Source organism: Anoplopoma fimbria, chromosome 4, assembly GCF_027596085.1.
Source record: "Anoplopoma fimbria isolate UVic2021 breed Golden Eagle Sablefish chromosome 4, Afim_UVic_2022, whole genome shotgun sequence".
Taxonomy (NCBI): domain Eukaryota; kingdom Metazoa; phylum Chordata; class Actinopteri; order Perciformes; family Anoplopomatidae; genus Anoplopoma; species Anoplopoma fimbria.
The window spans coordinates 15601048-15625059 of record NC_072452.1 but is presented as its reverse complement, the minus strand read 5'-3'; the positions used below and the strand labels follow the sequence as shown (position 1 = coordinate 15625059).

Sequence of the window (24012 nt, the reverse complement as noted above, 5' to 3'; positions counted from 1 at the left end):
GCCTTTGGAAATGAAAGGGCAGCTTAATTAAATAACGATTTTGTTATACTGATGTCTACTAGAATTCTTTTTTCCAGGAACTTCAACCGTATGTCATTGTTTTCTTCAGCCAAAGGAAATTAGTATTAGAAGTTACTTTTCACCATGGTCAAGAAACAACTTCCAAACTCAATGTTTTGTTCTTATTGTGGCTTAAGTGAAATGTATCAGTTGTGTATCAAAAATGTTGTTTATTGTTAAACACAATACAACAAATCAACATGTTAAACCATTGGCTATATGTCTTTATTCTTATGAAAACATGTAGTGATTTCTATACAAATTAACAAAAACTAAGGTTACAATATCAACCAAAAATGGTCTAATAACATCCGTCTTCAGGTCCAACAATTGTCTTTGAAAACAAAATAGTAAGCTTGATAAACATTTTTAATAAAACAAAGACATAAATAAAATAACTGCAGATTTTATTTCACAGAAGTATGATTCAACTATTCATTTTATGAATGCAACTTCAGGGATCTTGCCATCCGTCTGGAAAGAGAAAAAAGAGAAAGCATTTCAGGGCCTTGCTGTAAAAATGATCACACCTTTATGGAAATGCGTAGAGACTAACTATAAATTATCATATTACCTTTAACTGAGTAAAAACTTGTGCCGCTCTGTTGAAATCCCACTCGTTGTCTATCAGACACCTGCAACAGAGAATAACGGTTAAGTTATCTTAAATTAAGGGAATACATTTTATATGCATAAAAAAAAAAACTAGACTTACTTTTGGGACCATTCCAGATTCATGCCAGACTTTAGCGAGAAGGCCGTGAGCATCTCCTGCTGCGGTGCAGTGAGGGTGGGGACGGGGCTGGAAGATGGAGTCGGGGCAGGAGCAACGAAGGCTCGGCGGATCTCCTCTGTTGTGGCCATCCGGATGAAAAGTTGGTCGTTCACAATGCACAGACTGTGGCACAGGAGGAACAGAGTAGACAGAAAATAAGATATCTCATGGTGGTGAAGTAAAATAGTAGATGCATGACTTGAGGGAAGGCACTTTGATTTGTATAACACTTTTCAAACAGAGGCAATTTTAAACTGCGTCGTTTTATATCAAGTTGCATTTTCAAAATCCTTGTGATACAGTACTCACTCTACTACAACACAAATCACATTTATCTGACTGCAAAACTAGATGGAAGCATTAATCCTAAAATAATTCAACTTTTTTTTTTTTACTGTGAAACAATCTTAAAGCAAGAACTAACTCCAGTCTTTGAATTCTGTTAATAAACTGGGATTTTTGTTTGTCTCCACTAATAACAAGAGAGTGGAAAGTGTTATACATGTTTTAGTTTTGTAGGTTATCATTTCCACCATCCAGGTAAAAAAACCAAGTTGTACAACTGTTCGGATACTGAAAAGCTACAAATTCAGTTGTATTATTGTAGGATAGTCTCTGCCTGCCAAAACATGAGGAATCAGACTGGCAACATCTACACAATCTTTTACCTTTTTAAAATGTAATATTTTTAGACAATTATTTTTAAATTGTAAACCTGTTTTAACATTATTGGTCTTCATCAGGAAATAATTACCATCCAAAAAAGGGAAATTAAATACTCGAGTCTAGTCATTTTTCTAATGCAGTTTTATGCTGGTCTCTGGTTTTATTAGAGTGAAGGAGAAAATAAGAATGCTAAATTATTTACACTCTACTATACTGTATTCAAGCTGTAATCTGACTGGATTTATATACTACTTAAGGTCTGCAGCAAACAGGAGCAACATTGAAATCATTTGTAACTTGAGAACAGTAGCAACATGTAACATGCAGAAAAAAATTAACTTAATTTTAACTTTGAGATGCATACTATATAACTTATGTCACCGTTTAGTTCTTTACAGCTTTATTTTTAAAAAGTTCTTCAACTGCTGTTGCTTATTAAGTACTATGATCTTTCCTCACGGAAAATATGAAGGACAACAGGAAGATGATTCAAACCACTGGGAGCGAAACTTACCCAGAATTCCCTGCTGGGACTGTGATGAAAACTCGAGAGAAGGCCATGGTGGACTCTCGGGATTTACCATCAACAGCAACTGCAAAACCAACATGAGAAACATTAGCAACAAAATCAACACCATCTTCGCAGTGGATGAGGGAAAAATATAAATATGAAATCACAATGACCAAACAAGTCACCTTCTTTGAAGACACCGCTCACTGTGAATGATAGTAGTGTGTTCTGTAAAAAAGAAAACATTTTTGCAGAATGAATACTGAGAAAATATTCAGAGAGAAAAAAGGCAAATGACAAGTGCTGGCTGACAGAACAAACATGATCTCACCGTGAAGGTGTTTACGTCCACAGTAAAGGAGGCAATGTCGTGCTGAGTTTTGGGCAATTCGTTGAGGAAAGCCACCACGTTCAGTCGTGTGTGCTTCAGAAGTCGAAACCGCACCGCTGAAAAAGGCAACATTCAGAGAGGACAACATCAGGAGGATGTTGTCAAATCACAGAAACATTCAAACTCAACAATTCAGACACAGTGACAGGTCAAGAGCTCGATGGGTAAACTCACTGGTGTCTTTGATCCTCTTCAGGTTTCGAGTGTCTTTGTGGTACTCTCCGAGACTGCTCCTAAAACAAGGACAGAGGGACAGATGGAATCATTGTAAATACAGATAAGAGTTCATAATTACTTAATTACTAATTCCTCCTAAAATTATATCTGAAGTAACACTAAAAACTTCCCATCCCATTCATTCATGTGTTATTCAGTGTTGCTACATGTAAACAGAAGTGAGTGTCTTTGTTCTTACCTGGAGGGGTTCTGGGTGGTGTAAGGTGTTGTGAGGGATAACGATGCTCCGTCATGGTACGCATCCAGGAGTGGCTGTCTGTCCCCAGAGTCGTATATACTGTAGTACCTGAAACACAGTCACACATCACTTGATTTGGGTTTCTTGTGTTGTGTGTCCAGTACATTTACCCTAGACTGTTTCAAGAAGATTGTCTTCATAAAAAAAAAATTAAAAAAAAAATAAAATAAAAAAAAAGAAAAAATAGGTAGAAACTCACTGTGTCAAGAACCGAAGGATGAGGACCTTGATTTCATCAGAGCCAAAGCAGCTGCCCTGGATTGTCAAAAGAAAATAACCTTTGTCAGGTACATTCATCTAAGGAGGACAACACAGCTTAAACTTCTGAAATGTTTTACTAATGAAATAACACCTTGGAGAGGTTCCACTGATTGTGACATACTCCAGAAGACATCATCAATGTCAATTTGAGCAGATTTGCAATTAATTACACAAGCTAACACAAGTTACCTTGCAGGGGGGGATAATGGTTGGCGTTTCCACATCAAATCCAATGGGTGCAGGGAGGTCATGACCATCCTAAAAAGAAACCACAGATGAATTAAGGTGCAAAAGAGAGAAATTATCACTGGCAGACTTTGCTGCATTTGTGTATTGATTTCTTTGGTGATATGACTGCATCTAAATGACAATGATTGCAAAGAAATGAAGTGAGGAGATTAACTTGTCGACATACCAGTTTGAGAAGCCGGGGGAACCGCTGCCGCACAGCACTGGTACGGAACAAAGATCAAGAACAGGATAGTTATTACCACGAACTTCACTACACAAATACATCCTGCTCACTGAGGTAGAAAGCACTGTCAGTCACACCTGCTGACCCATTTAACATAATTTTCTGCCTTTCAGTTTTCCATTTTAAGCTGATAAACTGTCAACATTATTTGGGAGAATACAGTCATGTATAGATACACGTAAATGGATGAAGTGTGACTTCAACCAGTGCCACAAATGGTTTAACATTTTTATTAGAAAATAAATTTGCAGATGGACTATCAATCATGACATCATCCTTCCTTCAGCTTCATGCTGTGCTCTTCGACAACTTTCCCAACCCAAAGTGTACTCACCAGTTGGTATACTCACCCTCTCCCCCAATATGGAGATACACAGATCTGACACGGGGAAGCAATATAAGCACACGTTTTCTAGCGCACACATAAAACATGCAGAAACCCACAATCTACCAGAACGCACTGAAACCAGCAGACACATCCATTTTGAACTAGTGAAATAACGATTATGCACTTCTGGGAGAGAGGTGGTTACCGCCAGATCTAGGGAAAAGGATATTCAGTTAAAATTCACACAAACCACTAGCAAAAGTAGTGTAACATTCATGCCAATCACCACCCATTATGCAAGTGAGTAATGAGTTGTTGTTTCTGCGCCCATGAGTATCAGCAAAGAAAGACAACCTCAGAACAGATGTGAACCTAAAGGACAGCTGGCCTCGCAGTGAGCTGTACGCAGCACTCCCACCACTCATCCTATTTCCTTCCCCTGCTGCACACACAGAGCAGTTATCAGTTAAGCACCTCAAAGCCACCATCGATTCTGAAGAGATGGGTCTTCATGTCGTAAGATTTTCATTTTCAAGCATAATTTAGACTCACGCCGCTGGTTACAGAGGGACTGGGAGATCATTGCGCATTGCACTAGAGTGATAATTCTCTATTCTGCTCTCTGCTTTATTTTTGAGCTTTTTGTACTGGTCACAGACAGACACTGGAAGAGGAGGTGTTTTCACATATTTTCATTTGACTTATTTCAGGCAAAACTGGACTTCAATCTCCAGTTCAGAGCACATTTCGCTCAGAAGTTAGTTAAGGGCAACCCAAACTCTCCACTTCATTCACTGAACAGCAGAGGCCCGTTTTAGGCCAAATGGAACCAACTTAGTGGAGGAGACAGACTGCTTTCTCTCTGCGGCCCTTCATTGGTCATTGACAGACACATATCCCACTCCTCCTCAGCCCAACAGCTTTTTCTGTCGAGCCCCATCTTCTTAATTTCTTCTCTTCGAGTCAGAGCTCATGGGGTATAAGGCAGAGTAATCGTGACTGTGCCTGCCTTAGGTTGTCCCGGGGTTTCAAAGTGGGATCTTACCCGTCATGGGCTATCCAGCCTTCCATACTCGCCTTTTACAGGGGGCAGAGTGGGCAAGTGTGCTAAGAGGGGAGGGGAAATCATTAGCTGTAGATTTTCTTTGTTTCATCCAAACATTTGTCAAGACAACTGTCGATTGCCCTCTCACCAATAAAAACCTAAACTGTTATACAGTACCGCTCAAGTTTGTTGTGGATTCATATTTGTTGGAAGCAGTTCACAGTGAATGTATTCAAAAGGTTGTCAAGCTGAACGTCTTTTTTTTTTTTTTTTTTTTTTCCAAGTGCTTATTCTCAGAGCTATGCATCAGCAGCAATGCAATTGTGTTTTGCAGAAGTTTATGGGGTAGATAAACAGGATTTCAGCAGGGGAGTGCTGTGTACAGCATCACCAAGAACCATAAAATTAAACAAAGCTTGAAAATTGTCCCACAGAGAAGCTGAATAACTGGCAGAGAGAGGATGGCTGTTCAAACTGTGGAGAGTTTAAGCAAGCTGAAAGGGAAACAATGTGGAGGTGCGTCATGGATTGATGTCCTCTCAGCAACTTTTGAAAGTAAGAAATGTTTAGTTTACAGTGTGAAAATAAAATGTTAATCATCAAGTGGGAGGAAATGTGTGAAACAACCAAAAAGAGTAGAATCATTTGCATGTTTCTTTTTTAAATGTCTCTCTCTGCACAAGTTTACAAAAATACAGGAAGTTAAATGGTTAATGTCAGCTGGCTCTGCTCTCCAAAAATTCTTCCTTGACTGCTGGAGAGATGGTGTCAGTAATTGTACAGGAACATTACACACCCACACACGTGCAAACAAAGGCTTGCTTGATCTTCTGTTGTAGCAGGCAGATGCATACTCGTCATACAGGAAAGACTCCTGGACACCCAGACTTGCACACGAACAGACACACCACTGTGTCTTATCCATTAAATCTTCTCCCCTTATCCCCCGAAATAGCTGACTGACCTGATGTATGAGGCCTGATCCTTGAAGGCGTCACACAGAGGGTTCCTGTTCAGCCACAGCTCCACCAGCTTCAGGCCTTTCACCTTGTCCAGCTCCCGTTCTGACTTCAGCTGGACGAGCAGACAGAAACAGAACATGTTGGTGGGAGAAGAGGTTTTAAATATAAACCAGCTCAAGGGCCTGGTCATTATTCGCTCAATCCACTGAGCAGCCAGTCTCACCTCATTGTGGGAAAGGTTGAGGGTCTTCAGATTAGGCACCTTGGAAACCAAATCAGTGAGTTCATCCAGTTTGTGAATGCGGTTGTTGCTGAGGTTCAAGCCAGTCAGCTGGACAGACAGAGAGATGTGTTAGCACATTCAGTTTGACCCATCACTTAATCAAAAGCAGAAACAATGAGCACCTCCATTATGACAACAGAAAATAGTTGGTTACTTATTTAAAAGTAAACAATATCAAAAAATATCAGCTGTGTTAAATTTACCTCTGGAATGTTTTCTTCAATGATCTTGATGACAGCTTCCATGTTTGTCTTCCTATTCAAGGTGACTTCAATGTTTTGGGAAGCCAGGTCTGTCACATAAAATAAAATTAGCTATAAAAACACAACACAAACATTGGAAAATATTTCTTCAGTGATAGAAAGGTAATAAAAAATGTCTGTACAATCAATTGCATCCTAAATTGTAAAAAAAAACAAAAACATTGTACTTAACGTGTAGCAATTAGCCTGGTATGGATTGCCTCTGCTTGAATCTGTTTTCTATACATCATACATATGATTTGAGTGTGAAAGGGATGAGGAGAGTATTATCACCTGGGTCTGTTCGGATGTTGTTCAAGTCCAGTGCTTGCTGGGAGCCATCAAAACGTTTTGCCATGCATTGCTGTGAAAGATAAAGAGCAGACAACATGAGAGGCCTCATTAAAACGGCAGAAAATGTGTTCTTCTTATTTACTTTAATTGGTTAAGAAGGCAGGGAATAGGACAAAGCCAACTAAAACATGAATAACAATTAATTATTTGAAAATTCCTTTGAAAATTCAAACCAAAATACTTAAGTTCCAAAACCCCTCTTCACTTCCGTCATGTCAAGAGTAAAGTGAGTCATACCCTGGTTACTTAAGTGCAACCATGTAAATGAACCGCACTCAATCTTCATTTTTTTCTTATAAATTTCAATCTACTTTTTAACTCATGTATTTTGCTTCATAAGCCACAATATATACAGAGATTCAAAATTTTAGTCATCCAAAAATTTCTCGGCCCCTATAGTACGTTACTTCCTCAAGCTCACCCTCAGGTGCTCCAAGTGTTCAGGCTTCAGGTCAGCAAGGAGGAAGGATGGTGGAGCGCTGGGGTTGACGTGCACTTCCACCTTGAAGAAAGAAAAATCACATTGCATGATGGAAGATAGTAAATATAGATTTATTGTACACATCAATATTAGATTTAAGCTCCTCTATACGATATTCATAGCACAATACGCCGTTGTTTTCACGTTCAGTGTAGTTAGATAGGCTATTAAGATAGGCTCTGAATTTCATGTTGAGTACCTTTAAGTGTGATTTATGGTTATTGGCCATTATTATCAGTGTAGGATGTTACATATGAGAGGACTGGTAATTAAGGATAACAGACTTTAAAAGACTTCTCTTAATAAGAGTGAGATTATTATTAATAACCCAGCATACCTTATAGCCGTCTGTGTCTGTGATCTTGTGAGAACATTTGTGCAAAGCAGTGGCAGCAGCGGAATCATCCACATAGAAATGGACCCTGTTATGGTCAACATGGTACTGTACAGACGGGGGAGAAAGTGACAGAATTCATATAAGTACAAATGATGTCCACAACCACTATTTCCTTAAAATATTCAGTTTATCAATAACCTCGAAATTGGGACTGGAGATACATGTATCGTTTTTACCAGCAGGCAAGAATAAAAAAGTAAATAAAAAAAGCACAAATAACTATCATTGTTATCAGATTGTAAAACACGTGTGCATTTATAAAAAAAAAATAAAGAAAAAGAAAAAAGGCACAAAAAAAAAATCTGCCTTTTTTAAAATCAATTAGTTTCCAATTGGTAAGACAGCGCTGAACCTCACCTGCACAGGTGTGTATTGAGTCGTACAGATGTTCTGAAGAGCAGACAATAACCATTTCTTGTCATATTTTCTTCCATGGGGTATCTGTCACAGAGATGATGCCAAATATGAGCTCCTTTTCAGGTTACATATTAAAAGCATTGATGTTCTGTAGAAACTGTTGCAATACGCACCGTTACTTTGTACCAGCCTGAACGGCTCCTCCCTGCTCCATTGCCGCCACCACCTCTGTCTCCTCCTCTAAAGCCACCACCTCCTCCTCTCCCTTTGCCTTGTCGCCTGTCTCTGTCAAAGCGTCCATCTCCTTTCCTTAAAGGTCTTGCATAGGGGTCACTTTAAAAAAAAAAAAAAAAAAAAAGGTTGTATATTGAAACAATCTTCCTTCTGCCAGACCTAAATTGTTGTGTTTACTTTCAATGTTTCTCACCTAACTAGGTTAAACTAAATTCAACTAAAACAGCCCTAAGAAAACAGTGATACAACAGTCATACAAAGTACTAAATTGAGCTAAATTTACTTTCAGTTTTTCCAGGTGCACTTTTCGAGCAGGTAGATGACATACAGTGCTTTCATATTCTGAAAGCAGCTTGGGGAACCCAATGTGAAAATAGGAAGACTCCTTTTACTTTCTCTTCCTGTGACCGACTATGTGTATGTCTACATGTGGTTGAAACGGATCCACATGAATGAATTCAGGTCTTGGTGTTTGTGGGTCACATAAAGTCTTTTCATTATTCTTAAAAGTTTCTTTCGGCTTACACTCTTGACACAATTCTTAAAGCCCTCTTAATAAAGCAAGTGCTATTTTCTGATTTTATCAATGAGTCCTACTCTAACAAATATATCGGAGTACAATGTTTAACTATTGTTTAAGTGTATCCAAAAAACACTGGCTCAGTGAGTCAGCCACACTTACAATCTGTTCTGGGAGCTGTTGTCCTGAGAGCTGTCACTCATAGTCACATCTATATCGGTATCGTCAAGCCTAGACCGTGGCCCAGGACCTCCAAAGCCCCCGGCGTGGCCGCCCCTTTGGCGGTCTCTGCGGGACCTGTCATACGACCGACCCTTGTGGGAGCCTTTGCCTTTACGGTTGCGAAATTGTGGTGCAGTTCTATCGTCATGCTCTGCGAAAGGGAGTTCAAATGAGTTTGGACTTACATATCATACCACAAACATACAGTCAAACAGAAAACTTTAAGTCCAATCAGTCATACGATACCATTCTATTGGCATATAAAAACAGATTTAGAGTAAAAATAATAAAAATGTACTGTTAGACATAGGGAGTGAATGAATGGAGCCACAATGTCTCTTATTGCTTTAAGTATAAAGACATTAATTAATAAAACAAAACCCACACACCTTCACTTACCACCGTCTCAGAAAAAAAACCCTGCAGTAACTTTATTAAATGTACTTTGTTTAAATACAATTCCTTCCAGGCATTGTATAATGACAATGACACATGTAACAATGACGTACTGGGTAAATACTTATGTGTATTAAGGAACAATCAGATCTCCAGGGTGGTGGGCTGCAAAGACATGCTTTTACCTTGAAGGTTCATGCTACCAGTGCTCCTGACCTCCCTGCTCACCATAAAGTCCCCTCGGTCTGAAGGAAACGGTACAAGTGGCACAAAGGATGTGAGGTTAACGCTGAAGTGGACAGGGTGTCTTACCGTTGTAGTAATGTCCGCCGTCCGCCATATTTATACAGCAGTTTAGATGAAAAACACACACAGCCTTTGGTGAAAACAAAAATATAGAAGCAGATCTTCGTTTATCTCTTTAGCGAAACACAATGTACAGTCTGTGGGAAGAGATCCAACATCACATGTAGAGTAGTCTCTGCGTCGGACGAAACACAAAAGACGAGCACGGCGTGAGAGCAGTGTGTGTGTGTCCGACTAGCCGGTGGCTAAGCTAACTACTCCTGCTGCGCGTTGTGGAGAAGAGAGCGGAAGTACAAACGGTGAACTGTTTCACTTCCGGGGCAGCAAAGCAGCGCGGGAAAGAAACGGTGCAGCAGATCATCTTCAAATCAGTCACATGGACACTCAGAGGCCACCTCATATAAGCCTACACTGTACTAACATAATGCAATGTACATTTAATTATAATTTATTTGATTTGGTTAATTCCATATCAATAGCAAAGTCATTCAAATCTCTCACTTAAAATATGTTAATCTTTGAATTTGGAATATATATTGAGTCTCTTTAATTTAAATAATAATACATGTGCATATGTCATTAAATTGAGAATAGGACATTAAAAAAAATATTTTAGATAATATGCTTTAGCATTTGGGTTTTAATTATTTTCAATACTATTTCTTAGATAATTCCAAAGTAATTGTACATGAGGCTTCAACAAAGCAGCAATACAAGCAGCACTTTGTTGTCTTTATGTTTTAAATACATTCACCTAAACTCTTGATGCAAAATTCGAATAAAACCAGAAATGGTCGTATTGTTTTGTGTAGTTGTGGAAAAATAGGCTACTGGTGTTTCCGAATTCCACAAATATACTTTTTTTTTTTAATCCAACTCATTTCCACACATTAAATGATGCCTCTTCGAATAAACTTTTTTTTTGTGTTGACAACTGCTGTCATGAACAGGTGTTTGTGATCTCCCCATTACTGTAGCTGCTGACTGAGGCTTCAGTCATTGTATCTCCAATCCATAAGCCCACTATATTATGCTACTGTGATGCAGGCACAGACCTTTTTCTCAGCAGCCATTTTGACATGTCACAGTAGAAAAAGCACAGGTGCATTTAAAAAACATCAGTGAAGGCCACACTCTCCTGAGGGGAGGGCCCTGCTTTTGTGCATGCTGGCTCTACCTTAGACTAGTAATGTATCTCAGCCATCCTGAATGCCATCAACAACTTCACATGTGCGTTTCCTACTATAACAAGCCAAAATGTCTGCTGCGAAGCTCCATTTGGGCTCTGCAGCATCAGGCTAATCAAACTTTATTTATTTTCAAATATGAAAAATTGTATCCCCATCAGAGGTGTAACTGTTGATGTTTATTTTATATATACACACATATATAAATATAGATACACATAGGCTAAAAGGGCTCGTGAACTTGGATGGAGGCCTAATCAATGCCCACTTACCATCATTCAACACACGTGTCTCCACAGCCAGGTTTGGGTATTTTCTCTTAGACAAAGACACACGATCCATCCGCGGAAACTCCTCAAGGTCTGCCATCTGTAGGACTGTGAGAATCAACACTTGCTCATAAAACAAGACATTACAAACAAAAAAAAACTTCACCCAACACGGTTGAGAGGTAGCCGTGCGTAAAGCCTGATCAAGTAGTTGTTGGCACTAACTCACAGACTATTGCACATGTTTACCAATTAAGTTCCTTCTCTAATATTCCCCGTGATAATGTGGGAAACAATCACCTCTGACTGCTGTCTTCAGTCCCTGCTGGTGTCTCTCCGACGATCCCGCTCACCTTTTCTGCAACACGACCAACAGCATAGCGCCACCTGGTGGACAGTTTCCAACACAGTGGAGCTCACTGTAACCAGGGTAATTTACATGGATATGGGGGGAAAGAAAACTTCTGTGCTTCTTAAAATGTAGCTACAGTTGACAGTTTATAAATTCCAATCTAATTAAAACAACAGCAATTCATTAAATGGTTTCTTTATGAGGGTTATACTGTCTGTAAAAGTGTTTTTGAAAGGTGTTGAATCAGCCTTATGGTGAAGTTTGTGGTTGCAATAAACTGAGAGGTGTGACTAACATTTGTTTCTACCCTCATTGGTATAAACAGGGTGGACAGGAAATTAGAAACACCCGCTTAAAACACATCAGCTGCAAAGAAAAGTCTCCAAAATGACCTCAAAGTTGAATTAACAGCTCGGTAAAACAACGAAAAGGATTGTAAACTTAACAAAACTAGGATTCTTTTTTGTTGTTGCAGGGGTGGGTTTAACTGCGAGGTGTAAAAATTGGCAACTGAGTTTATGACGCTAATAAGCTCTTTTCATGCAAATAAATCTTGGTTGTTTTGTCTGGAACCGGTGTGCATGTGTGAGTGGCAACAAAGCAGCATTCTTCAATTTGTTTTGTTTTGATTTAAATGCACAGCTAAATAAGTGAACACTCTAGGGAGTATAATCCAGTGTGCCTCTCCATATTACATTACATTACAGTCATTTAGCAGACGCTTTTATCCAAAGCGACTTACAGGAAGTGTATTCAACATAGGTATTCAAGAGAACTACTAGTCACCAGAAGTCATAAGTGCATCTCCTTTCTTAAACAAGCATCTAAGAGCATAAACCAGAGCAAAAGTATAGTGCAGAAGCAAATTACTACGAAAACAATAATTGCAACAGACTAATACGAATACAATAAGTGCTACAAACTACTACGAATAGGATAAGTGCAGTTAACGAATACGAATACAATAAGTGCAATGAACTGATACGAATACAATAAGTGCAACAACCATAGACCAGCCCTCCTCACTTGACTGTATTACTCTATAATGCAATCATATAATTACACAGTAAATATATGATTGCATTAAAAAGATCCTATGTATTTCTTTGACATTGAAAAGAGTGTCTGGATTATTGAAAAACACCATTGTCTTGAAGATCCTGAAGACTTCTTCACACCACCATCCCCACCCCCATTACCATCACCTTTTTATTCCTTTGTTTAGGGCATGGCTATAAAAGTTAAGGCTTTGATGCTTTTGTCTAAGCATTCACTTACAAAAAGGTAACAATAAACGTAAGACCTGAAAAAAATTACATTTTGGCTGCATCATGTGGAAAAAATTCAAATCCCTCATAGTAATATTACAACATCTATTTAAATAGTTTCTTTGATTAAGTATTGTTATTATTTTTAAGATCGACTGACTTATAGAACTTTAGGCTGTTTAGCCAGATGTCCATATGGAGTTTCCTAATTGCTGTAAACAAATAACCTCAGCATGTTTTGCAACACAGACAAGATTTCTGAGAAATGTAGTTTTGGTCCAATATGAAATAAACAAGGGAGTAGTAAAGAAGAAAGATTTTTTTAATAAAAAACTGTCACCACTGTAACAGTATGTACATGCCAGATGTACACTTGCAGGATGACCACATCTCAGATTTTAGCTGATTCATACCGTTATCGTTGCTCTTTCTCAGCCTATGAAGACAGATTCCCCACAAACAAATCCTATACTTTCGCCTCTGCTAGTAAATGAAATGAGGCAACAGTTCAAAGTGTAACAGCAGTCCTTATGTCCACCTGATCCTGAATTTGAGTGTTTTATATATAGGGTAGTCTCATGCAACACTCTTTTCTTCTCCACAGCCGTCCTCCTGCTGCCAGGAGGCTGCACTGATGGCCTGGCTCAGAGACGAGATGAGGGAGGTCAGACCGATGAGATAGCCGTCCTCTCTGCTCCCCTCAGCCCACGGGACGTTGTGTCGGAGCTGGCTGTTCTCAGGCAACGGGGTCGTCTTCCCAAAGTCTATCATCCACACGCTGGCCTTGCTGTTTTGGTCGTGGACAAAGAGAAGCGAGCTGCCAATCACCTGGTCAGGTCAAACATATAGATAATATCAGCAAAGAGACCTCTGGGTTCAATGGGGTTTTAATATGATTTCAAGCAGAATTAAGCAAGAAAAGATTTGTCTCTTTGTAAACCAACCTCATGGGTCCTGAAAAAGAATGAATTCTTCAGTGCATCACTCAGGGCCAGGAGTCTGGAGTGGAACGCCTTCTGAAGGCACAGGTGATCAGAGTTGTGGTTTAGCCTCAACAATTAGTACACAGATCACAGGGTAAAATATTAATTTTATAAACTGAGAATGGACACCAAATACAGAAATGGCAGGAAGTCAGTAGCAATGATTAGAGAAAGAAAGGAGGAAAATTAGAGGACTTGCAACTTTTTAAGTTTTAGTTTTATTTAGAAATTTCTATTTCAGTTATTTTCTGTTTTCACTTATTTGCCAGTGTAATCTTTTTTCTTCATAAATGCTTAATGTTGGTTTAGTCTTTTATTCAGTCTTAATTAAAAACATTTAAAGACACTGGCCTCCATAGGGCCATTGTGTTGAGGTAAACTTTAGCTGTCTCTAGATATTCATAGCAGGCATCAGTGCATTGATTATTTATTGACGCTGAATATGGTTCGATCATGTTTTCACTTCACCCACAAGGGTGACTACTTGAGACAGACATAAACTGAAAAAATATCTAGTTTTTATTAGATTTTAGTTTTTGAGTCTGTTTTCATCACGTTAAATCATCATTTTTTTAGTGATTGATTCCTTGATTTTATTCTAGGTTTGTTTTTTTGCTAATAATTAGATGATTTAGGATTCAGGATATGTTTTCTAAAGGAAGAGTAGTGTAACTAGTGTTTTCATAACAGAGATAAAACTGACCAGGATTTCCAGCTGACTCTTGGTGAAGAAGAGCAACGCCTCCGTGACCTGAGCTAAAGTCAGAATTTTCCTGAAGTCCCGTTGGACGCTGCCGTCCTCCATCTGACTCACAGAGAAGCAACACAACAGCACAGACACGGCACGTTTGAGAACTTGTTGAGAATTAAACAGATGAATGGTCCTTTTGAGTTGTGCAGTGATTTTATTGGCCTTCACTCCTACCATGATGCCTTCTATCCTGAAGCCCAGTGTGGATGTAGAACTGGTCGTATCCCTCCACCTCAAGTACCGACACTTGGTCACTCCTCTCTGTGCGTGTTCCTCCGCTGATGGAGCAGACGGGTCTATATTCACCATCTTCTGGTACATGTCACTCCGCAGGGTGACTTTAGTCCGGGCTTTGGTCAGCTCCTCCTCCTGGTACGTCCTGAGAAGGAAACTCTCATGTTGTACATAAACACACTGATTTTACAACTCGGCCCCTCCTAATCATAACTACACTAATTTCCACAATGTTTCTTACTGTATGCGCCCGCAGGACTGGTCTGGTTTCCTCTGGTAGAAATAAAGAATTGCTCTCAAACCTACCTGACTCCCATCTTGCAGTCCATGATGACAGGTTTCCTCAGGCCGCTCAGCAGGTCCTCCAGGCGGATGTAGCAGTCTTCCCCCTTGGTGACCATGCCATGGTACTGCGGGACAAATGGTCTCAGCGCGTCTCGCATCAGGCAGTCCAGGCACTTTGCCTCAACTTCACTGTACAGTTTCAACACCTCTCCTCCGTCACTCAGCTTGAAGGTACCTGCCAGCAGTGAGGCAGGGAAAACAGGTAGAATAATTAGCTATGCACAGGTGTAATAAAACAAGAAGGCAGATATCATCATAAATTTTGTGATTTTCCCCCTTGAACATGAGTGAACAATCAGGTCTATGTATTCTATGAGATAACAATCCTTAACTCAAAGATTCTTGACTTCATGAAATGTGTCCTAACACTGAATAAACTCAGAGTTTGTGGTTATCAAACTAAAACAAAGACTGTTTTTCTTAGTTTCTGAAAAGTTGGACCATCTGGAGATAAAACGTTGTAACACATCAGTGATATGTACGTATGTTAGCTATATCCAGCATGCTGTAGTGTAGAGATACACGCAATAATATAAGTGAATGTAGTTTTAATTTTAGTGTTGTTGTGATCACTGTAGTTGCTGAGTCTGTTTTGGATGAACGTGCCTTGATGTCCAGCCAGCTGGACCCAGGAGCTCTGCCGCCCTAGCGACCAGTTCATCATGGTCAGGTAGGTTTTCCAGGAGCGGCACTGAGACACAGAAGAAGAGCAGATAATGTTGATGTACATATGCAAGGCGAATATTCATTGTGCATTGTTTTTAAAGAGCATACAGAGACACTTATTCACCTGCAAGCTATCTAGAATTCACCTAAACTTGAGCATCTGCATGTATGCAAGTGGAAAAGCCCCAGCTAGCAAGTGGGGTTAAACTGGGGGCCTTGTTGCCGTGAGGTGACAGCTGTGAACTATTTAAAGACACAACCACCTCCTTATGTAGGCTGATGCTCAGGAGTTTGGAGTTCCCATGTCTAAGGGGTTCTTTGTTGGGTTTTTTTGTCTGCTAAACCCATTTTCCAGGCCTTAATAGGCCTTTTGACTTTAAAATGCAGGAAAAGATCAGGTGTTACTAAAAACATTAACGGCTTTGTTCTATCCAAGTGTCCCATTAAAACCATAACAGTGTGACAGTGAGGCAGCATGCACAAGACAAGGAAACAGAAACAGCTAAATTAAATTCAGCCATCATTCATTTTACTATTCACGTCGGTGCTTTTACTACAGTGAGATGTTAGAATGTTAGCCGTGAAAATGGCCAATCGAGCGGCTGAAGCATGACTATTTATTTGGACATAGTACATCATTAAAGCCCACCACCCACTGAGAATATATCTCTGATAGTGTGACATTAGTTAGGAAACATTATACAGTATAAACACCTTCTAAGTCCTCTGTGCATGTCAAAAACTGTTATCAGTGCATTTGGTGTTAAAAACAGCGCATACCTCTGACAGTTAAGATCTGTTTTGTATATAGACAAAACAGCCACTACGAGTCACAAGCACGAAAAAACAAAAAAACAAGTGACGCTAAAGCAGACCTGAGCATGCTCAGTAGAGGCACTGCTACAAAATGACAAGCTTGTAGTAATGTCTGTATGATGTGATATTTAATACTTAATACTTCAAATTGCAGATGTCTGTAAATGAAATGTTTGGAAGATGCCTATTTTTCTTTTATAATATAATAACAACTTGCCTATTATATCTTTAGACAGAAAGTCTACTCCCTCTCCTCCTGTCACTGCTCCCATCTACTTTCATATCTGCAGCAGCAGCAGCAGCCAGGTATGCAAACGCCATTCAAATCTGACCTTGTCAAAGTCCTCTTTCAAGCCGATGCAAATTTACCACGGCCACAGGTGCAAAGAACAGTTAAGAAACACAGTTTTAGTAAGCCTCTTCTGTGGAAAACTGGAGCAGCCAGAGGCACAGGCGTGATGCCAGACTGGCGCACCAAAAAAATAATAAATGAAGTTTCAAACTGCATCCATCCATTCTCACCTTCCTGAACGCCCTCCTCTTTGAGCCAACATCCTCTCCTTCGCTGAAGACTTCATCGCTGTCTGCTGAGGAGAAGTTGACGGAGGAGCTGGAGGAGTTGGAGGAGGATTGCAAAAGCTTGGAGAGGATTGGATGTGGTGTGGAGCCCTCTCTCATTCTCGGCAACTCCTCTGCTTCTCCATCCTCCTCCTCTGGGGTCTCCCCTCTCTCCTTGTTCTCTTCCTCTGCTGCTGCAACAGGAGACCTATTCCTCTCTTCATCCTCCTCTTCTTTTCTGTCTATCTCAAAACTGGAGTTTCTACCTCTCCAGTGTTTCCACTCGCTGTTTTGGGGAAGCCCACACTCCCTCTCTCTTCCACTCTCTTCTACGCTTCTCTTCCCGCTCCATCCCACCCTCTCCCATCCGTCTGCATCCACTTCATGGCTCCCCCATAGCCTCTCCTTCCTCCTCATCCTCCATTTTGCCTTCACCTCATCCCTTGCACATCTTGCGTTAAATTCAAAATCCTCTTTTCTCTCTGTGCCTTGAGCAACCTCATTCCTGTTTTCCATTGTCACATCACTTGATCCTGAATTGAGCTCCTTGTCCCCCTCCCTGTCCTCTCCGAGTCCACCTATACACTGACTGTAAGGTGGGAAACTTTTTGTGGACTTCAGTCTGGGTCTGGATCTCACTCTGACCCTCTTGCCGCTGCTGGAAGGCTTTTCACTGATTGTCATATGTTGGTGCATGTCCTGTGATAGCATGGCAGAAAAGTCATTATCCATAGTTTGCTTGCTCTCCGTCTCCATCTCGATCTCCTCCATGTGGTTACCATCTGTCGTGTCCATCTTCGCGTATCTACTCCATGAACACATGTGCTTGAACGAAACAGGGAAATGTTTACCAGTTTGAAAATGTTTGCACAGGTTTGAATTTGTTTGAGAAAATGTTTTGACTATTCTGTAAGCTATATTTTTAAGCTTTCTTCAAATGACACATGGGAATATAAAACTACAGATGATCATATGTGTCGAACTTACCTTACTGTGTCTTCCACCTGTTAGACAGCTCTGTGTCTGTCAGAGAGCTACCTCACTTACTCATTCTCCCTGCTGGTGCCATATTTTGCATGCAGTGATGTCATGTTTCCAAAGCTTCGAGAGGACATCCAGGAATGACACGCTTTGTACGATAACAGGCTGGAAATAGAGTAACGTGTCCTCCCTCCAAATAGGAAGGTAACAAAGTATACACTCCTATTTGGAGGGAGGACACCTGATTAACAGTTTTGGGGAAGGGTTTTCTGACCACACCAAAAATTAGACAAGTAGTCTGATAAACATTTTTCAGAGGTTTTATTGCAGCAGTTTAACAGAAAGTACTTTATTTTCAGCCAAGTGCAACATACTTTGGCTTAAAATAAACCATTTAAAGACATTTTGGATAATAGAAATAGTTACACAAGTTGCCTTACATACTTAAATCATAATTTTACATTTGGAAGAACATTTCAACATACAGGTTTAAAGCACAAACTGATGGGATTTAATAAGAGTTATAACAATTTATGAATTTATCTGATTATTTCACAGTTTCATGGTTACCTTACATCTTCTGTCTTTTCATATGTTTATTAATTTCCTAATGTCTTACGTATTTATTTACTACACCAGAGTAACAGCAATGAAGTGCAGAGTATTTAAAACACACTGACAATGAAAGATTTGTACGAAGTGACGATTGACGGGTGAGTCAATCCCATAAATCATAAACATTAAAGCAAAACCCTATGAGAAAACAGTTAGTATTTTATTTATGCCTTAATTGCTGCCGAACTTTCTTTTAGCTTTCATTTTTTCTTGCTATATTAAGGCAAATTCCTTGCATGCGAAAACCTACTTGGCAATAAACCTGATTCTGATACTAAAACACAGATGACATGATGTAGGAGCATAACCATCTACAGCTAAAGCAGGGAAGCTCAGAGGTGTGTATGTGCGTTCTTGGTCATTTTCAACCATGAATCTCTCTTAAATCTTCATCCTTACATCTTGTAATGGCTCCTGTAATATTGGTCTCAAATGTCTCTGAACATCTGACAGTGAACTGTGTTCTACATCTCTGTGTTGGTGTAAAAGGATGGCGCCTCACTCAGATTTGTGGGGGTCATCTGAATGGGACATCAGGTCTGCGGTGCCTGAGAAGGAATTTGTTATTTTATTTTTGTAGTCAGTATAACATTACTGATGTAAATTATTTATAAAAACTCTGACAGTCTCTGTGCCTGTGTTTTTTCACCTGCAGCAGCATCTTTCTCATCCTCTTCTTGGTTGTTGTTTGTGTTCTTGTCCCTATCTGACAGCAGTCCATCTGTTCCGAGCTGTAACAAGATGAGGAAACAAGCTCTCAGAGCTTGTTGAGTCTGAGCTACAACACCTGAGAGGAATCTGGTAATAATTCACACTCACTTCAACATCAAACTAATGAAGCGTGCAGCCCTGCAGCTGCAGTTAAACATTGTTGGCCGTAATGGGCCTCTCCTCTCACCTGCTGTGGTCCCCAATCTACTTTCAGCAGCAGCCTCACGTAGCAGAAGACGAAGGCGACACTGAGGAAGATGAAGTTACTGAACACACCCAGCATGGCTGATAGGAGAGGGAAGTTGAACAACAAGTATCTGAAATAGAAAAACAAAGAGAGTAATTATAAATTGATGCTAAAAATTCTGCTGTTATCCAACTTTATCTAAGTTTGACTCTTACTCATATGCCAGTAGGTTATTTAGTTTCCCTTCAGAGAATCACAGAGAAAACATTTGAACATTCTGCATTTACTCCACTGTGGGCTGTAAGTGTATGTATAGACATAAGAGAGAGCGTTTTTCCAATGAAGAATCTTGCATTTTTGATCTAATGGGGCTGCTGTTGGTGGATAAATATTTGTCTTTACTTTAGTTTATTTGAGAAAAGATATGATCATGGAATAAAAAAATGCCAAAATTAGCCCAAATTTGCATCTGTAATCACAAGGTGATACAAAAGATGATAGATTTTCTTGTTTTTATTTTGGTTTGAAATTCTATTGCAGCCTCATTATGTGCTGTAGATTTAAAGAATATTGATTTTTTTCTTGTTTCAAAATCATCTGCATGATCTGTTATAAATCATGGTGTACACATCTTACCTCATACCAGTGAAGTGAGCATGAATATAGAGCTGAGATGAGTAGATCTGCACCTTGTTGGACAGGATCTCAATGACAGCCGTCATCGAGGGGACATACTGTGAACATGAAGACAAATCTATGAGGTAGACTTCAACAAAATACGTGCTTGCTGTCTATGCACATCAACACATGCTGACACATTCACAAAGTAATGCTTGACTCACAGGGTCGTCGGTGAAGTCTGAGAAGAGCTCCACCTCCAGCACTTGTTTCTGCTCGGTGACTCCGGTTATAAAGGCCGGGAAGAACAGCAGCGTTCCCAGGTACCTCAGCAGGTTTGAGCGGTATCGCAGCATACTCTGACAACAGCAGGACAACGTAATCACACAGACATATACATCTGAAGTATTAATTTCAGTCTTCCCCATTAATCTGCTAGTTCTTTACAAATGCACGATGTCCCCAGAAGGTGTTTTCAATGATGTCATGAAGAACATTTAGAAAAGGATGATTGATGTTGTCATGGATGCAAAAGCTTTACCTTCTATAACTCAATGATTCGGTTGTGTGCTCAGTTTAATGATCAATAACAAAAGCTGATCTCAGTGGACTACCTTATGGGGTGCACTTCAATAGTTCTGCAAAGTTCAGTTTTTCTTTAAACCAAAAACATTTTTCTTGTGTTGACTCAGTTTTAAGTAAGTAAGTAAACTTTGAGGCTTGTAGCAGTGCATGTCACAAAAAGGCTGATTAGTAGGCTATATATTCAAACATTTTATGATTTAATGTTAAATACATCACAAAATAGAGTGTGAAAAAGTACCATATCAACACTTTACTTATATGATGTCAGGCCTCAAAGGAGGTATTTATTAGAGGACTGTTGCACTCGATTGCATCACAATGTACATGCTTTTCTTTTTTGATCACTCTGTGTTTAATAAAATAATTTTAATTAATGATGGCATTCTTTACACATGGAAGATCTTTACTCCAAATATGTATTTGTTGTATCAGTCATTAGTTCATGTGTTTTTCCTGTCGTCTCCATCACCTAAGCACTGATATCACCTTGTGTGGCAGCAAGCATAAGCAGCCCCAATCTGGCTCTGACCAGGCTGTGTGATTAAATGTTATTGTTCGTAAGCGCTGTACTCACAAAGCGAGAGCTGGAGGCGGACAGCTGCTGTCTTGCCTGAGAAACACACAGCAATGCAAACGTGAATCATTGGGAGTTTGCAGGCTTTAGTAATGAAGCACTGGAAAGCTGAACAAATCAACAAACCCACAGAGCGAGCAGAGGAGGTAACTTGCCCTCCGTTCCGAGAGAAACAGGTTGTCCTAATCATGAACATCCCCAGCTCCTGATTGGTCAGAGAATCAGGCAACTCCAGCTGCAGAGACATCTTATAGGCCTGGCCGAATGTCAGCACCTGAACACACATTTTAAAACGATTGCACTTGTGGAAGTATAGATTGATACACACAGTAGATACAGAGGTAGATGCACACATACATACATGTTTCTTATTCCTCATCAGAGAGATGTTGGCCACTGGATAAGAGCACATAAAAGAGGCAGGAGATTCACAGTCTGTCCTGCATACAACAATGTGAATGATTGAGTAAGATTAAAAAGAGGAAAGCAAGAATCAAACAATCAGTAACTATACAGTCTGTGTACAACTTCACATACACACCTGTAGTGAAAGTGCACAGGTGCGGAAAAGGCCGCCAAGGGCATGTAAGAGTAGTAGAAGCTGCCGTATAAAAAGGTGGCGATCAAGAGGAGCAGGATGACGATAGAGAACAGCATGAATCCCTGTATAACTCTCTGACGGGCGTGTGAGATCATCATAACGACAGAATCCCGGAGCCCCAGCACTGATTGGCCAATGAGGGCTGCCGTCTCTCCATCATCTCCTTGACGCAAATTACTTTGTTGATCCATGAAGTCTAAACTTCGACAAACAACAAAGAAGGAAAGAACTTCTTGAAAAGTAGATTAGGACAGGGATTACCAGGAACAGCTGAAAAAACACCGATATAAAAACAACATACAATAAAAACTCAAAAAGTAAATGCAACCGCATTATAAGCATGTTTTAAAAGATGAGAGTGAAGTGGCATTCAAAAGGATCGTACTGGCTCAGCTTGGCTCAGGTCTGCAGTCTCTGTCCTTTAAATGTGTTGAATGTCCTCCCAAAGTTTATCGGGTTCTTACCAACATTTCCCTGTAACAAAAAAAAAAGACATCATAAAGAAGGTGTGGTTGATGATATTCTGATCTCATGAAGCCTATGCAACAAGCCCCCCTTTGATAGAACTGAGAGCTGTGAAACCACTGAGTCCAATCTTAGTCACAAGCAGAGGCCTTTCACATCAGATGACTGAAACAAACTGTCAACAGTCAACTGCCACTTAAACTTTATTTCATGTATCTAGAAGCAAAGAAGCAACAAGTCTATCAGTTTGTTTTAAATATTACACATATTGTGTAATAATGTTGGTAGATAGGCAGTATTCATCACTTTTGCTTAGTGGACATCAAGAGTCTGTAAAATAAAACCATTTATTTTCTCATTCCATATTAATAATGTAACGAAGTATATTTACTAATGTACTGTTCAAATCTGAGGTACTTGTATTTTACATGAGTCTTTTACATGAGTCTAATTTACAAATTAGGACTTTGCATACAAATCATATGAAGAGATTATATATGTTAATTAAACCAATTTACAAATTGAGCTGACATGATAAGACAATTGACAAAAGATTACAAAGAAAAAAAGATTTTGGATTATTAATAAAAACATTTAAAGGTTCCAGTTTACGTGGATTGGCTGCTTTTCCTTTAAAAAATGTTAACAGATTTGAATTTATTTTTTGTTTTGAACCATTGCTTGGACGAAAAAGGAAACTGAGAAGGTGTCATAGCTGCTGTCTTTCTGCATTGAGTACTTACTATTCATACTTTACATACATTTTCCTGATTATACTTACTTTGCATACTTTTATGTAAGTAATATTTCCAAAAAACAAAAACACTAACATTACACTTCCAATGCCTGACTTTTGGTCAGGCATTGGAAGTGTAATGTTAGTGTTTTTGACATGAACATTTCATCCAACACTGCTAAAGTTTTAATAATATCTAATCGTTAAAGGAGGGAGAGAGTTGCTATACACAACAGATTGATGAACACAGCCATTAAGATTTTCAGATCAAGAGTTATGCTGGCAAGGATTATAGTGTGGGGATACTAAAGTATTTTTTTTCTCAATATCGAGATCAAAACTTTTTGTCTATTGTTTATGTGATATCCAACAGCATCATGTTCAACAGTACTCAGTCTTGTTAGAAAAAACTCACCTCTGGTTTCTGTTGGCCAACTATGAGTTGTTAGGAAATCACTTCTCCTTTCCCTGAAGTCTCTGTCCACAGCTTGATACTGTCCGGAGGAAATGGTGTCAACAGAAAACCCCCACCTATTAACTTTAGCTGCTGAAAAGCTGCCATTGGACAGGGTTTAGTCCATCCCACATGAAGAGCGATGCTGCTGCCAACTGGAACAGAGCTCCTGGTGTAGAACATGACACTGACAACAGGGACAAGGCTTAAGAACAGGAGTTCATACTTTAACATCAGTTACAACAGTAACATTACAGAAATTCAAGGTTACTGCCATGTTTTAATAACTCCCTGTGAGAATATAACAAGACTGCT

The 24012-nt window shown here is 39.5% G+C and overlaps 2 protein-coding genes across 11 annotated transcripts; both read right to left on the bottom strand.

Annotated features, from left to right (window-relative positions):
- Positions 1-263: 263 nt before the first annotated feature.
- On the bottom strand, positions 264-11624 carry nxf1a (nuclear RNA export factor 1a). 8 transcript variants are annotated; one of them, XM_054597784.1, is made up of 23 exons: positions 11447-11622; positions 11201-11297; positions 9621-9680; positions 8980-9190; positions 8237-8396; positions 8064-8147; positions 7647-7751; positions 7250-7330; positions 6769-6838; positions 6436-6524; positions 6173-6280; positions 5952-6061; positions 3555-3591; positions 3329-3397; positions 3078-3133; positions 2819-2926; positions 2578-2636; positions 2344-2459; positions 2198-2240; positions 2016-2094; positions 776-958; positions 635-695; positions 264-534 (listed from the first exon to the last, which is right to left on the bottom strand). In XM_054597784.1, exons 2-23 carry the CDS (start codon positions 11295-11297, stop codon positions 496-498), a joined length of 2025 nt encoding a protein of 674 aa, XP_054453759.1. In that variant the 5' UTR covers positions 11447-11622; the 3' UTR covers positions 264-495. The 8 variants fall into 8 exon arrangements, with proteins under 8 accessions (XP_054453759.1, XP_054453758.1, XP_054453754.1 ...); XM_054597783.1 differs by having other exon boundaries at positions 11498-11622; XM_054597779.1 differs by having other exon boundaries at positions 11201-11305; positions 11447-11621.
- Positions 11625-18463: 6839 nt separating this feature from the next.
- Positions 18464-23753, bottom strand: LOC129090266 (seipin-like). 3 transcript variants are annotated; one of them, XM_054597847.1, is made up of 11 exons: positions 23659-23753; positions 22428-22516; positions 21983-22243; positions 21803-21881; positions 21572-21715; positions 21442-21477; positions 20507-20641; positions 20301-20398; positions 19665-19794; positions 19416-19497; positions 18464-19314 (listed from the first exon to the last, which is right to left on the bottom strand). In XM_054597847.1, the coding sequence occupies exons 3-11, from the start codon at positions 22231-22233 to the stop codon at positions 19265-19267; spliced, it is 1005 nt and encodes a 334-aa protein (XP_054453822.1). In that variant the 5' UTR covers positions 22234-22243; positions 22428-22516; positions 23659-23753; the 3' UTR covers positions 18464-19264. The 3 variants fall into 3 exon arrangements, with proteins under 3 accessions (XP_054453822.1, XP_054453821.1, XP_054453823.1); XM_054597846.1 differs by having other exon boundaries at positions 21983-22238; XM_054597848.1 differs by lacking the exon at positions 18464-19314 and having other exon boundaries at positions 19442-19529; positions 21983-22238.
- Positions 23754-24012: the final 259 nt, after the last annotated feature.